The sequence below is a fragment of the Corapipo altera genome, unplaced genomic scaffold (assembly GCF_003945725.1).
Source record: "Corapipo altera isolate COAL_440 unplaced genomic scaffold, ASM394572v1 359, whole genome shotgun sequence".
NCBI classification, from domain to species: domain Eukaryota; kingdom Metazoa; phylum Chordata; class Aves; order Passeriformes; family Pipridae; genus Corapipo; species Corapipo altera.
Genome location: NW_020884948.1, coordinates 2,993,674 through 3,010,555, shown reverse-complemented (window position 1 = coordinate 3,010,555; position 16,882 = coordinate 2,993,674). Strand labels below are relative to the sequence as shown.

At 39.4% G+C, this 16,882-nt stretch overlaps 1 protein-coding gene across 4 annotated transcripts in view; it reads left to right on the top strand.

Annotated features, from left to right (window-relative positions):
- The first annotated feature begins 6,640 nt into the window (after positions 1–6,640).
- ATP9B (ATPase phospholipid transporting 9B (putative)) overlaps positions 6,641–16,882 on the top strand; it is a 157,477-nt gene continuing 147,235 nt past the window's right edge. For all 4 annotated transcript variants that reach the window (XM_027662750.1, XM_027662752.1, XM_027662751.1 and 1 more), the window contains exon 1: positions 6,641–6,748. In XM_027662750.1, coding sequence (XP_027518551.1) covers positions 6,654–6,748 — 95 coding nt within the window. In that variant the 5' untranslated portion in view covers positions 6,641–6,653. The remainder of the gene's footprint in view (positions 6,749–16,882) is intronic.

Sequence of the window (16,882 nt, the reverse complement as noted above, 5' to 3'; positions counted from 1 at the left end):
TACCACAAAAAGGGTGTGGTAGCAGTTCTGAGGCTAAGATTGTGCTAAGGATAACTGCTACAACAAGCTTCAACAAGGCAAAGTGTTAGCTCCTGCACTTGAGTCCCAACAACCCCATGTAGCGCTACAGGCTTGGGGAAGAGTGGCTCAGCAGAAAGGATTTGGGGATGCTGGCCGATAGCTGGCTGGATATGAGCCAGCAGAAAGGATTTGGGGATGCTGGCCGATAGCTGGCTGGATATGAGCCAGCAGTGTGTCCAGGTGGCCAAGAAGGGCAGTGGTATCCTGGCCTGTATCAGAAATAGTGTGGCCAGCAGGGCCAGGGAAGTGATCGTCCCTCTATACTCAGAGGCACTGGTGAGTCCTTTGGCAAGTTCTGGGCCCCTCACTACAAAGAAGGACATTGAAGTGCTGGAGCATGTCCAGAAAAGGGCCAGAGAGCTGGTGAAGGCTCTACAAAACATGTCCTATGTGGAATGGCTGAGGAAACTGGTGTTGTTTACTCTGGAGAAGAGGAGCGTCAAGGGGACCTTATGACTCTCTCCAACTACCTGAAAGGAGGTTGTAGTGAGGTGGGGGTCAGTCTCTTCTGCCATGTTTCAAGTGAAAGGATGAGAGGAAATTACCTTAATGATTCTGTGAAAATTATGTTTCCTATATGGATAAGAAAGACAAGAAAAATCTGTAAGTTTTGAACTTCTGCTGGGAGCGAAATCAGTATACAAAGAGATGACACTTAGGTTTTAACAGGAGCCAGATATGGCTGGCTAAAATGTCTGAGAAAAAATGGGTTTCAGAAGCAGGTCCGAGGCAAATAAGAAACCTTTGCTATGAGCCTGAGCTGATGGCTGGGGCAGACATAAAGAGATACCAGAGAAAGAGGAGATTTTAAGTATTTTCTGACTTTTGAAGGATATGCAATACAAGACACTAAGTATTTTGTCACTTATCATCTGGGAACCTTTTTCTTCATCGAGCTCTGTATAGCTCTCAGAACAAAAACCCCGTAATCCCACTTGAAGCTTTTTTTTTTTGTCACTATTGTAACAGAAACTGCAAAAGGAAATCAGATCCAAGTGAGTCTGATAGCAGCAATCACAACTTGAATACTCGAGTTTACACTTGGACCTTGTTTGTCCTTCCATGACCTTTTCAGAAGCTCTGAAACAACATGAAATTTGTAATTATTCCATGGGTGCATTTTCTTTCTGTTTGAAGAAGTAGTTAAAGCAGCTGTATTTATTTATTTATTTGAAATATCAGCAGTGTGGAATTTGATAAAATAAACACACTGAGAACATTAAAAAATAAGTGTCATTTGAAAGTGCTGATATGCTTTGCTGTTGATTTTGCACCACAGATCATGGGGACATTTCATTGGACAGTCTCTTGTTTTAAGAGAAGATCAGAAGTTGGTTATCCAGCTTAAAACTTTTGAGTCCATGGGATTTTTTTCTCCAACTAGAAATAAAAATCTAAAATTGAATTTAGATACATTAAGAGGATGACAAAGTGTATCTCAGAAGCTAACTAGAAGGCATGGGATTTTGAAACATATTTTGAAGCAATTTTTAACTTAGAGGTAACCATAACTGAATAGATACTGTGAACAATTACTAGACGGTTCTCACTGAAGGGTCACTGTAACAGTGCAGTAAAATAATTTTCTCCTTTTGTTTATCCACAATCAACAATTAATACCTTAAGTGAATGTATGACTGATATTTGTATCAGAAGTCACCAAAGTGTACCTTTGTTTCCAAACCAATTTTATTTAAGTACTCTAGGATTTGCTTTGTTTGCCTCATCTATTGCCAAGTGAACTGGAGAAAATGCCTTTTCAGCCAGATCTGTTATTGTCTAGTACTCTAGCAAAATCCAAAATACAACATGTACATTATTTTGCTGATTTAATTGGAGAAGATATTGCTTGCATTTTATGCTAAAAGACTGGGTTAGTGGAATACAGGTGAGGGTGGCACAGTGCTGGAGTGATGCCAGTGTGGTGGGACACACTGTTTGGTAAGGATGGACTACAATAGGTGGAACAGAGATTTAGCAATCTATAAATCCTGCAGAGATGCAGAGAGTTGACATTTACCAAAGAGAAGACCTTGAAGGAAGGTCTGAAAGAAATGTAGCAGCTGGGAGCACAATTGACAAACACTGAATGCTGTGAATATTAAAAATAAAATGTGTAGGAACAGGATATTCTTTCTAGTAGATATGTAGACAATAGTATTTTATTTATATATGATCAGTGTTTTGTTTCCAGTACTTATTGCATCCCAGGGTTTTTAATAGTATAGTAGCATTTAATATGATTATTTTTACTTCTTGTTGCTGTTTTTAAACTGATTGATTTTGGTGTATAACTGAATTGCATGCACCTTCATTGTCTGAAGTAATTTTTGAAAACAAGGATCCTCTCAGAGTAAACAGTATCTCCAATTTTGTTCTTTCCCAGAGCAAGACAACATTTTGTTACATCCTACTGATATGAAGATATGAAGACTCTCCTATTAGAATTATTAAAACTGATGACTGCAGCTGTTTTAGCTTCCTCTGTTTTGTATTTGTTTTGCTCCCTCACTCTAATAGTGTAAAAATTTATTTGGTGTAGTTTTCCTTGCTGCACTTAGCTCTTCCTATAAGGACAACCAGATTCTTTCTGTGTTGCTGTGCTTAGGTTCTGCCAGTGATTTTTTTTTAAGCCTCTAGGTATCTTGGACCAATTTTCAATTTGCTGAAAATTTGAAGACAGATACCAAACTGGTTCATCACTGATGAATAAAGTTCCACAATTAAAACAGAGATGCAAGGAGATTTGAAGGATCAGGTGAGAAAATATCTAGTATAAAAGTAATGTAAATTTTGTATCATGTAACATTATGTGAGGCTTACTGAAACTCGTTTCTTTTGTTTTATATTAAACTGATTTTAGTATCACTTCCACAGATTTACTTTAGTATAAATGATTTTATAATTTGGCTCCAAGAAGATAATGAAGAATGAATTATCTTCAAACTGTCTTTTATTTCCCACCCTTACCCTAGCCCAGACTGGATACATAAACAGGATTAGGAGGGAAGGAGCATTTAACCTTGAACATTTACAGCAGAAGTAGAATGGTAACGAAAGTATAAATTATTATAAAATGCCCTCTGGGGATATCAGGCAGAACTAGCAACAGATAAGTTCTGCACCTGTAGCAGACACATGCAACAAATGCAAAACAGTTTCCATGCCAGCTCATTCCTACTCAAACCAAGAGTTCACAAGATCCATAAATCATAGGTTCTGGATCTCTGCCACCTGTTATAAATGCAAAAAGATGCAAAAAAGAAGCATGGAAAGGATGATATAGAAATTTTATTTTAGAGTGGGGTTATATTCACTTATTATAAATGTATGTTATCATGATATTTAAGTGACAAATGTTACCTAACCAGGACATAATATTGAAATTAATTCCTGAAATTAAAAGCTTTTTTCACAAAGCAAAATAACATCTGCCTGAAACGTCTGAATAGCAAAATCTGAATCAAGAACAAGTTTATTCTGTAACCTTTTGGTATTTTTAAATAGAAAAGGAAATATTATTTTCAAAATGCAGCCACATTTTCTAGCGGCATCTTGAAAAGTCCCTACATATCATATGCCAAGGTCTCAATTTTGCATTAAAAAACTTCTATATAAATGTAAGGATTTTCTTTACAAAACATGAAACAGGACAACAATCTGGAAACGAATGACAGAAGATGTTACACAATCAAAATTCCTGCTCTTAAGATCTTTTATCATTTCATGAAAATACTGATGCAAAAAGGCAATTAGAGTGATCAAAATGAAATAATGACAGATTTTCAGCAACTGTCTTAACTGCAATTTTTAAACATATATTTGAAGTAATCAAAACTGCATGCATTTAAAATGATAAATATTCCATTTTGTCCCTCTCTTGGCCATTGATTTTCTAAAAAACTCATTTTCCTCTTCTTAGAGGGCTTTCTAATTAAAGCCTCTCTGCACACAGGTAATAGTGAAGTATTTTTCTCTTAAAACCTTAAAGTAGTCATAAATAATTCTTACAGAATACATGAGACAGTAAGAAATCAAGACTCCAGAGGCATTTATGGTTCCTAATGATTGTCTCATGCTGGGGCCCTTACAAGTCTGACAATAATAAACCTTTCATTATAAATGCTAGATCATGTATTTATCTATACATACAGAATCTACAAACACATACACATAACTGACTAACATTAAATATAGTTACAGGCCAAATAATCTGTTAAGTAATCAGAAATATAACCAAATAACCAGAACCAAAGTTCTGCACAGACAAGAAGATTGATCTTGGGATGCTAACATGTGAATTTAGTGCTTTCTCTTCAGTTCAAAAACTGCTCTGCCATGGGGCTTGAATCAAATAGTAAACTGGAAACAAATTCTCTTGGCCCCAGTGACCTGCAGCAACTTCATTAGCAACATGAGGATTCTGAATATACAGTTGTTAATATGAAAGTTTAGAATTTTAAAGTTGTGAGATGTGCGGTATTTATAAATGTGTAGCCAGCAGGTACAAGAGGGAAGAGACTCTTCCCCCCTGTATATACCTGTCCAGTTTTGGTCTTCTCATCACTGTTATTCTGAAGTGAATCTACACAAGAGTGACTAAGATGGTCAGGAGGCTGGAGAACATGATATATAAGGACTGGTTGAGAGCTCAGCCTGCACAGTGTGGAGTAGAAAAGGTTAAGAGGAAACTTTGTGGCTGAATATAAGTCAGTAATGGGACAATACAGAGCAGATGGAGCGTGGACTTTTCTCAGAGATGCATAATTATGGCTGATTTCATGTTTCCCAGGTTGGAACACAGGAAATTCTGATTAATTATTAGCAATTTGTTTATCACAAGATAAACACTGCAACAGGTAGCCCAGAGAAGTTGTGGAAACACTGTGCTGTCCTTGGAGGTGCTCAATACTCCACTGCACATGGCCCTGAACAACCTGGCATCAAACTCCATCTCTTGGAGCAGGGGCTTGGTCTAGGTGACATCTGGACATCCCTTCCACTCTAAATTACAATTCTATGAGTCAACTGTTGTACCGCCATCAATATTATGAGGATTATCACAGCTACAAAGTTAAATAAATATCTGTCCCCTTTTTGGCATTTCCGAGCGCAACACTTCGAATACTCAGCAAAGTCTTGCCCCATGCCCAGCTGAGAGATTTTTGCCTTTTATTCCTATATAAGCTTTGTGCCTCCTGTGTAACTGTTGTTCCCACTCTCCTGGTTCAGTTTCAAGTGTTCTGTGTCTGTCAGTTTAGTTTAGTAACACATAATATGCTTAAAGTCAAAACACTGCTTAGAAATTTGCACTTGGCACTCCATAACCTTCACTCCAGCAGATGGGAGCATTCTTCACTGTACTCTGCAAACTGGGGTGCCTTATTCTAAGGTAGAAAGTACATCCTAAGGTAAAGCAACACTTCTATATAAAGTGTCTGGGTCAAAGAGCAACTTCATTTAGCTATGGGCATTGACAAAGAAATATATTTTCTTTTTTTTTCCTTTTGTGGGAAGTCTTTCATATCTGTGATGGTATTAGGCCTTTTGCTCCACATACCATCTGATTTCAGAGAAATACCGAAGGATAACATCCTACAGCAGGTCTATGAAAACTTCTATCTTCCAAAGTAGTTTTTTCTGGTGGTGCTTTGTGTATTGATCTTTCCCCTGTGAGATCCTATAGACTTGGTTCATTTTCCCTGATACACAGAATGTCCATTTACAAGTGGCAATACCCGTCTCTGTTCAATGGCAGGAAACCATCATCATCAATTCACAGTGCTTTTTTCTGTTCTTGGGGCTTCCATCAGTGTTCACTGACATCCAGCAGAGATGACAGCTGGCCCTCACCCTCCAAGAGGTGGAAGGGGAGCTGACCCTACATCAACTTATACAAGAGTAGGTGAGCTGAGGAGAACCAGGGCAGGATTTGTCTCCTGCAATTCCTGCTTAAGCCCTGAACTCAGGGCACCCACATGAACTGCCTGTGCCCCCCACGCTGCCAGGCCCATAGGTGGCACCCACAGAACCCCTGGCTCATCCTCTTTGCAGCTCACCCGTCTGGGACTTCAGAAGCTGAAAAATCACAGAATCACAGAACGGGTCAGGTTGGAAGGGACCACAGGGGGTCATCTGGTCCAATCTCCCTGCTCCATTAGGGTCGTCCCAGAGCACATGGCACAGGATTGCAACCAGACGGTTCTTGAGTATCTCCAGAGAGGGAGATTCCACAATCTCTCTGGGCAACCTGTTCCAGTGCTCGGTCACTCACACACAGTAAAGAAATTCTTCCTCATGCTCAGGTGGACCTTCCTGTGCATCACTTTCTGCCCACTGCCTCTCGTCATATTGCTTGGCGCCACCGAGAAGAGCCAGACCCTGCCCTCTTGGCTCCCCCGCTGTAGGTACTTGCAGACACCGCCAACTCCCCCTCGCAGCCGACCCTTCCCCAACCCCGTGCCCGCCGCCCCCTTGTTTACCCCGGGGCCCCGCCCCCTGACGTCACCGGCGCCGGCCGTGACGTCACGGGGCGGGCGGTGCCCCCCGGGCGGCGGGGGGGCGCCCCCAAGATGGCGGACCAGATCCCGCTGCGCCCGGTGCCGCGCAGCGCCCAGCGCAGGGCGGCCTATTACAGCAGCGCCGCCGCCGCGCAGCGCCACAGCAGGTACGGGCAGCGCCGCCGCGCCCGCTCCTTTCCCCCCTCCCTCCCCCTTCCCTTCCTCTTCCCCCGTCCCCGGCGGCGGGCGGGGCGGTGCGCGCCCCTCGCCCAGCCCCGCTGCCCTGCAGGGCTCCGGCACCGCCCGCCCGCTCCGCGGGGAGGGCGCGCAGGGGCGGCGGCGCCGCTGCAGGCCGGGGAGGAGGGGTGCCGGCAGCCCCTGGCTCCCGCAGGCTTCCCCCCGGCGCTGGCCGCCCCTCCCGGCCCGCGGTTCCCGTGTGCCGGCGGCGGGCGCGGGGCCGGGACAGGCAGCGGTGGCGGCGGGAGGATGCGCAGGGCCGCTCCCCGTGCGGCCTTGGCTCCCCCGGCCCCGCCGCCTGAACTCCCCGCGACTCGCGTCCCTTGCCAGGAGTTCACTTAGGAGCGGGATGCTCCCGGCGGGGGATGGGGGTGGGGGTGGAGGGGCGCGAATTTGGGCGTCCTTAGTAAATACGATGCGGGCTGGTTGTTGGGTTGCGGGAACCGTTCTTGGATGTGGGAGTTAAAATAACTTCGGATTGCTTGAAATACACTCTGTTGGTGCTTAAGCAATTTGAAGGAGCTGGTTTAAAGGTCTAACATCAAATTAAGTTTTCAGGCAGAGATTGAACGTTTCTTTGCTTCCCATTATTCTGAACAATTTCTAGGTACGCTGTTGTTGTGAGGAAGGAGAAACTTTGGTCCATAATCTTGGTATCTCCATTAGATAGCACTCTTATTGTAGAGGATATAATTATAGTTACTGTTTTGAGTTTTTTTCCTCTTCTCTTGGTTTTCCTAGGGCGCTGGCTGTGGATACAATGACTGGAGGGAGCAGTTGTAGGATCTGAAGTAAATGGACTTGCTAAAACAGAATAGTTGGTGCTGTTGTTCTAGTCCAAATACATCTGTTTCATAATGAATAACATGTATTTACTTCTTTGTCAGAATAGAATAACTAAAAAAAATGTAGCTTAAAACTGTGCAAAATAGGTTAGGCTTAAATTACCTTGTCTTGTTTCTTAAACCAGATAAAAAAAGATTTTTTTAATGAACATTCACGAGCTTGTAGGACAGTCTACCCTAGTAGGAGCCTTCCCCAACTCACTGACACTCGAATGTCCAACAATTTGTAGTAGGTTTGTCCTCTGTTTTGAGGTAGGGCAGCATTATCATCACTATCCCCATACCTTAGAGAATTGAAGCAGGGAAAGTGCTTGCTGAAATTTGTTTCTCAGTAGGTGTTGTGCTTGGGAATAAAGGGTAGGACTGGCTAGGCAAAGCCTCGGTCCAGAGCATCAAAGGTGTTGGGGGCTCTGTTGTAGATTAACCAGGACTGTTTTGGTGACTTGAAAAATTCTGTGGATGGAATGGGTTGAGTCCATAAGTCATAAAGATACAGAGGTTCATTGAAGGTATGTTTGCAAGCAGTGGTTGCATTTCTTTACATAACCTGTTCAATCACGGCTTTATAAGCAGATTTGGCAAGCTGTAAGATCTAGCAAGGAACTAGCAATTCTGTATCTTCCCCTCTATCTTGTTTGGTCAACATCACCCTCCAAAGACTGCGGATTACATTTTGTCCAGTTTAGATTACATCTTCAGAGTTATGTTCTTTCATCATCTGTGTTTCTCAGGTGCAGGTGATTTGTATTTAACTTACTGATCCTCCAAACCAATGATTATCTATGATTTTCATTACTTTTGTTCAACTTCTTGCAGGTTTAAAAAACTTTTAAAAATTGACAGGCTCATTTATTGTGTTTCTTTATTTTTGATCACTTGATTAGTAAATTGCTCTTCTGAGCTCTGAGAATTAGAATACATTTACCAACCTCTTCACTTGCTTTAATTGTTCATGTTTTTCGTAATGTGAGTTGAGTAGGTTGGTCATTCTCCTTCAAGAATACCTTGTCCTGGATTTGTGAGACCACCTGTTGTGTACTTTGGAAGGTGTTCCCTGTCAAAAACATGGAAATGCTTGTGTAGATTCTACCACAGCTGTCTTGTGTAGAGTCAGAAGGGAAACATGGCAGTGCAGATAGTCAAATTACAACTTCTAAGTCTTATGACTCTAAGCTTGTAATTGAACTACAGCTTCTATGTCTTTATGAATCATTCATCCTGCTTTTCTAATCTTCATCTTCAGCACAGACTCTGAAGGAGCCTTGCATTCATGTGGAAACTGCAGCAAAGGTCCTGATGTTGCCGTTACTTATAAGAGTGTTGAGGTCACTGAGGTCTCTTATATGCAAAAAGTTATTGTGTGCATGTATGCTTGACAATTTTGCCTAAAAAGGTATAATGCATATCTCTGAAGATGTCTAGAAACAAACACCAATTAAAATATAGTATAGTTGGTATCTCAGGTTTAATCCAGGATCACCTTAAATGTGCAGTGAGACTTAAAATGCTTGTTCTCATATGTTAGACTTGTATTTGTCATCATCAGCCCCGGAGTAATCAACTGCTAAATACAGGAAGGAAGTTAACTGTCCTGTGCCTGTGTTGTCACGTGAGCTGGATGAAAGGTAAACAAGAAGCCTGCTGGAATTTTGAAGCTGATAAGGAGTTAAGCAGTAGACAGCCCTCATTTATCTATAAGCAGAATACCTGGTTTGTTCAGGTGTTCTGCATTTGCTGCTGACAGTGTATACACGTATTTGGCCTGGTGTTGGGACTCCTGAGCTGGTACCAGAAAATCACGTCTTGCCAGCTGTCTCCTGTGTGACAAAAATGTGGTTGCACTCCAGGTATTCGCAAAGGTGATGTCATGAAGAACACCCAGTCCCTGGAAGGAAACCTCTTGCAGGATTATTCGTGGTGTGGGCTACAGTAGTGTATTTATGAATGACACAACTACATATATTAGTGGTTGTGGTAGGGCAAGTTATGGAACAGATCGACTGCTGTTTCTTGTCTCTGCAGTTTGCTCACTGATAGAGCAACTCTGGTTTAAGGCAACTGACTATACTGTTATTTTTGAATTCTTACTCTGTTATGTCATTAGTGAGTAAGAAAATTACACAAGAGGGGAAAAAAGAACAAAATAATAGGGTAATGTGTCTTTTGTCCAGGTAAATACAGGATACTTATTGCTTAACAACTGGTGAACTGTAGCTTATTTCATGTGAAGGATGTATAGTAGAAAAAATGAAATCTATCCCAGACAAAATGGAATGGAAGTCTGCAGAACTTGAAGTTTGGTGAGAATTCACCTGCTTCCCTGATACTTAAAAATGTAGTACATAGAAAATATGATGATTTAATGTCATAATACTGTTCTAATGCTTTTAAAATGTTTTAAATGAAAGCTGTTCCCAGCAATCGTGTAGTCCTTGTGGTTATGATTTTTAGGGTATTTGGCTCAGTTTCGCAGTGAACCACCAAAAAAGAGACATACAAATGTCAACAGGTAACACTCAATGCATGTACAGTAATTCTGTGGGTTTAATTTCTGACATAGCCTGACATGAGCTTTAAAATACTTCGATTCCTGCAACCTACTTCCAGTTTTGTTAGGAGTATGTGTTCTAGTTCTAAACTACAATGTGATTTTCATAGTGTAGATGTTATTCTTCATATCCCAGTGGCAAGTGATATGCCAGGTTTTTGGTATTTCATGTGTAATAATTAAGACCAAGTAACTGAAAATATTATTTGGTGAGACCATGTAGCAATCAGAGTTGATAGAACCTAACATCTCTTGTAGAATGGTGTTCACAGAAAGCTCAGAACTTACTTTACTCTAACTGTGGGTCTGAAAAACCTGGCAAAATGTCCATAATTGTTAAAAATCCCAGACATTGATATATATCAGGAGTTTACCCATTGAGTGGGTTATATGCAGTGATACTTGGTATTTCTTTGGTTTTCTGAAATGTTGCTAGTCTCTTTCCCTGGGCACTTCTGAATATTTAGAGCAAAAGTTGTTACAATATCTGTGCAGAGTTTTACAGGTTTCAATTTCCTCTTCTCCCTCTCACACCTGTTAATGGAATGATCCTACATATTTCATCCTGAAAATGAGCTTGAAAATGATGGATGAAGCTGAATGACTGACAATATTGACATTAATTTGAATTTTAATATAGCTTCTGTGATAAAGCATTCTGAAGATAGAACCAAATTTACTTTTGAACATCTGTGTTTTAAAACTGCTGTTGCAAAGTGACAGTAATTTCTTCAAACATCTGTTGTTTGACCAGAAGCAATAACTTGTTTAGTCCAGGAGCATAAACTGTAAATGTCTGTTACATTTTTTTGGTAGAAACAGCATTGTTAATGCTATCCATCCTGCTGCTCTGGATGTGGTCACAGAAGCTCCTGACAATTGAGCAGCTGTGGGAATGTGGGGGAGTGGGTGCTGCTTGTTAATTGTCTATATGTGTACTGGCACACCTGCACTTGCTTGTGGACAAAGCTCATAACATTATCCTGATTCCTGCGGTGCTTTGTTTAAATCAGAGCCCTTGTCTTGTGTTGGTTTTCCTCCATGACATACATACAAGAGTGGCACCTAAGTGGGCACACCGTTACAGATCAGTCTAACCCACTCTCTGCAGGATGGAAATCTTCTGTATTGGAGGTAGTGACTCAGAGTGAGATGTATTGGTTTATACTGTCATACAAAAATTGCAAATGTTGCAGGTTCAGTTGATATCTGGTAGAAACATCATGAACTCTGAACAATATGATATTCCTGGTGTTTTAGGCTACAGCTGCTGATATATAGGTGTTGAAGTGTATTGGAAATGACAACACATTAAAACACACAGCTGTACATTATGCTGCTATATTCAAATGTTCACTTGAATACACCTCCATCTTTTATTGTGGCTTAAGGAGGAAGGGATCAAATGTGGTGTAAAGAGATCTCATTAGAATAATAGTTAGAAGAGTTGTCTGTGCTGCTAAGCCATTGTTACAGATCAGTCATTAATGTCCTTCTGTTCTTTTTCCAGGAGAACTCTTGCTCCTCTATTTTTTACAGACTTCACCTGAAATTCAAAGTGTTTCTTTCTTTTGCAAAGTGAAACTTGATTTCATTTTAAAAAATAGTCAAAATCGCTGTAATTGTCTTGCAGGATATACTACCCTTTGTCATTAGCCTTTCCTGGGTTGTGATTTTGGACAGAGATTCACCACTGTTTGGAACTATGTCACCGAGTGACTTTTAGGCTTAAATCTGAGATGCCATCTCTTAATTCTGATTCTTCCAGCAGGGTTGTTTGTGTGGCAACTTCATACTTGGGATACTGTATTTGTATAACAGTGACTGAGTCTATGTTTTCAAGACTCAAGTTATAAAGTACTACTAGTTTTTAGAGCAAGAAGTTAACAGTGATTTTTTTTTTAAAATTTTTTCTAACTTTCTTCGCAATGCACATTTTATGCCCATTCTCCACATATTCACATTCCTGAACTGTGTGTTGCTTTCTTTGCCAAAGACTTCATCCACAGGTTAATACTACTTGTTGGGACTGACACCTGATTTAGGATAGGTTCTGAGATTTTTGCCTGGAACGAAGATCAAAGCAGTTTGATGTATAAGTTTTGAAAAATAGTCTTGCCATATGTTGATGTTTTCAGAGCTTTTTCTGCAGTGTGCATAGTTATTGTTAGTTACTGTGGCTTTTGCTTTTCAGAGCAAAATTGAATGGTCTAATGATATAATGATGCAGGAAACCATTTATTACATGCATATAGAGCTGCTCATTTTAGCAGCTGTTAGGTATTTTTACAAAGGATGACACTTTCATTGGTGTCATACCTGAGAAGTAGTTTGTAATACTTAGTCTGCAGACACAAATTTTGATGACATAGGAACTTTAAGTGATATTAGTAAAAAAGTGATTTTTAATTGCAATTCTTTGACTTAACATTACTTAAAAATGTGTATTTGGAAAAAGTTGTCCATATAGTTTTCTCTTCACTAGTAATACTCTTTCACACCAAAATAAGTTTACAGTCATAATTTTTAACATGGTTATTCTTACAGTCATTATCCTTATCTGAAATGTTTTAATCATTAGGAGAAAAAAAAGTTTGAGAACTTCAAGTTACTATTGCAGATGATGCTGTTGTTTGCAATGAGTACACGTGACTGCATGTACCGTAAAATAAACTTTGTAATGTGTTTCTAAGGTTGGTCATGTTTAAGCTATTATTTTTGCATGCCTTCCTGTTTTGTATATATAGTATCTAAATACAGTGATTTGTATTGCTTGGGCAGGCATTTGGATTGCTGAGAACAGGGAGAGAAAACAATTGATTGGGCTACAATGTCAATAACAATACCCAGTGACAGTGATAAAATGGTCCCGTTGTTCTAATCAATGACATACCCTACTAATTAAAAATAGGGTTCTAGTGAATGTAGATGATGTTTCCTCAGGTCCTGCTGTGTATTTAGGTATTTCTGGTTCCTATTTGTTAAATACAGAGACTCACTCATCTTGTCATGGGTTGAAAAAGATCTTGTGTTAGGATATGCATAGTGATTTGTAAGGTAAGCAAAGAGGAGTAAAGAAAGGTGCCTTTTTTCATGAAGGCTTTGTTACACAGATCTTCTCAGTTTGCTTCTTCTGTATATTGTTCTGCTAAAGAAAGTGTGATGTAGGGGAGAGAGAAGAAAATAGCATTCAGAGTATTTGGGGTTTGTAGGTGTCTGGTGGAACCTGTAGTATCTGTTTTAAGCTGAGAAGCTCCTGATGAAAGGGAGCTGCCTTGGTAATAACTTTGTATTCTGCTTTTAGACCTTTATCTCAACAGATATTAGGGTTTTGCCTTTAGTTCTTCATATTAGAAGATGCCAGCTTTTCTTTTTATGTTTTTTTTAGTGGTGGTAGTAGTTCACAAATGCTGCCTTATGGTTTTCCAGACTATCTCTCTGTATCACTTAGGATATGGAGGGGTGACAATTTATTTGGTCTTATTGCAGAATTTGGTCATATTCATCTCAGTGACACAGTCAGTAATAAACTTGCCTGCATACAGTAGAAGTACTTTTTCCTTCTATTTTGGATGGATAAACATGCACTATGATAAAAGTGTTGTACTAGATTTTTAAAGATTCTCTTATGCAAGGACACAAAATTATCTACTGAAACTGGGTATAAATGTTCAGCTCCACAAATATTCAGCTTTCTTAAAAGCTGTCCAAATGTATTTTCCTTTTTTTTTTTTTTTAATAACTGATGGAATATTGTGTTTACTGTTGTCTTCTGTGTAGACATCTCTGACACACCTGTCCCTGATAGTGCATATAAATTTGCAATAGGATTATTTTGTGTATGACTGTGTATTTTTTTTAGGCCAGGACTTGCATTCAGAGACTACCCAAGTAATGCTGATTAGGGGTGTACTTACATTAGAGGCTCAGCTAAAGCTGAATAGGACAAATAGTGTCAAACTCTAATCAATTGTGAAAACTTCTGAATAGCTTTTCTGTGTTTTGTAGGAAGCGTTTAAAGGAAATTCTTTAAATTTCATAGCCATAGAAGATTTTTCCACTTTCAAATTCTGTTGTAATCTAGGAACAGCGTGATTGCTTTGTAGTTTACTAGAATTTACTGCTGTGTGAGGTGTTTCAAATAAGAGGAAAATTGTAACTCCCAATTTTTAGAAATGCAGAAGAGTATTTGAGGAAAATAAGTATTTGTAATTTGATTTTTTCTTGGGTAGGTTCTAGCAAAGCAATCTGTTTTATGGAGACACTGGTTATTTGAGTAAGAAGAGCAAGAATATAAAAATACATTGTATACTTATAAACATGGTTATGGATGAATGCGCCTTTCTTAATAAAATTTTTACTGCTGCGGTTTCCTGGAAATTTTTTTTTTGTTATAGGATGTGATCTGAGCAGTTTTATCAGTGATACAGGCAACCTACAGGAGTTGCTGATTTGGTGGTTTGTCTTCTAAGTTTTTGTATAAATATACCTGTCATTACTGGAGATAGAGCAGGATATGGACGAGATAGATTGTGCAGCTTACTCTGTGTCTTTCTTCTGCTCATGACCAGAAGCAAAGGGAGCCCTGTGGCTGCCAGTCACTCAGCCAGATCACCAGCACTTGATGTGATGGGACACGGTCACAGCAGTGGATGGGGGTAGCTCACCTGCCAGGAACTGGTCTTTTTCAGATTTTCTACTCAGATAGAACTTCTTCCACTGCTGCCTCTCTTCCATGCTACTCTGCATCCCAGGGCCATCTCCTTTGTCCAATTCCTGTGTAGACTCATGGCCACACTTGCATTTTTCCTCACTCACTAGCTTTGAGAAATACTGCTTTAAGACACAAGCTTTGTTTTTCCTTCTTGTGAATTGTGGTGGATAGCACAAGTGATAGGAGGCAAGGAAGCAGTATTTATGCAGTATCTGACACAGTGCTTATATTCCTATCTCAGTCTTTTAAGCAGGCAGATAAAAAACATCATCACAGATGCTGCTTCTGCATTTGTCAAGTGAGTAAAACCAGAAAAGTGTGCAGTCACATTTGCCCTGTGCCTTGCACCTTCGTGCTGCACCCTTGAACATTGCTCTTTTAGAGTAATGGAAAGCTGGCAGAAAATACAGAAATTATTATGGATATAAATAAGTAGCCAAATTAGAATTAAATGAATTAAAATGGTTTCCATTAGCAGTTATGGTACCTATGGAACTCTGCAGTCACATCTACTCTGGCAAACAGCCATCAAAGTGGAATGATGCAAACACAGGTGACTTGAGGCATCATTTTCACAGGAGATATTTATGTCAAAATTTCACTTAAAAGTATTTATTGTACATGGTTTCCTTTCAGTTAAATCTGTTAAATGATATTCCTAATAACAGATTTTGTTGAAAGTTGTTTAATATTAATGTTCATTTTTCCTTAGGAAACCATTCTTTTTTCAAGATATTTTCATCATACCTTATTTAGTAGCAGTCATGCTGAGAGTTTTGATGTCTTCACTCTAGCTTCTTTATTCATGTTGCTTTCAGTGCTTCCCTATTTTAATACAGGTTTCTAGGATTATACTTAATTGATTTGTCACTCAGGGAAAATCAGCACTTCAAGCAATTAAGTGCAGAAAAATACTAGGTAACAAAGACACAAAGATTTTTGTCCTCATCCTAGTTATGAAAAATCCATTATTCATTATCTTACTGTTTTTAAATACTGAAGTACAATTTTCTAACACAATAGCAAAATTGCTTTTGAAACAGAATAAATTGCTTGCCACTTGAGAAGCTGTATTTTGAAGTCAGGATTACCAAACATGATGGTGCTTATGCTCATTATCTTCACTACTTGGTGAAGCTCCGTATTTAAGAGTGCAAACCTAGATACCGACTGTGGAAAAAAACCTTGTTTTTAATATAATGGCAAACAGACCTTAAGGAAATTATGATTAGGACATCAATGTACTCTGCAAATATTATCACGTTTACAAAGTAGATTTAAATATTATGTACATCTGTGAATGTGTTTCCCAGTCAAGTCTCTCCCATGATTCCCTTGCATTAACATGTTCCTTCAAGAACCATTTAACCATGTTTGCTTTGTTACCTTTGTATATAAAGAACATTATTTTCCAAACACACACTGGTTAACTTTGTATGGAAGAAAAAGGCATCTGTTACTTTGTGGTATCTTGCTGTACATTCCAGTACAACTAGCAGACTGTGATTTCCCTGGATGGTGTTACAAATACACCATTAATTGGATGTCCAAGAGCAAAACACAATGCAACAGAAAGCTCTCTCAAAGCTGTGATAATGTAATTTGCAAATATAACTAGGAGAGATTATAAAAACGTTGAACAGGAGTCTGTTTAGACGCAGGCCTGTCTTACTGGAAGTCTTAGCATAAACTAAGGTCTTAAGTTTTTTTCTAAGCAGTGGTTTTATTACCTAGTGTTAATCTAGTCTGAGAGTAATCCGTATAATGTAGTATAATATGCACGTTAACCTATAATAACACCTGTGTTTTGTGAAGAGAATTTTTTCTATTATGTTTTTTCCTAATGACCATTGATAATAATAGTAAGGGAAAATATATTGCTAGATTGCCATAGTAAACCAACATCAGATGCAGCTTTTTGCAAACAACATTGTGAAGATCAAGTTTTTCATATTTG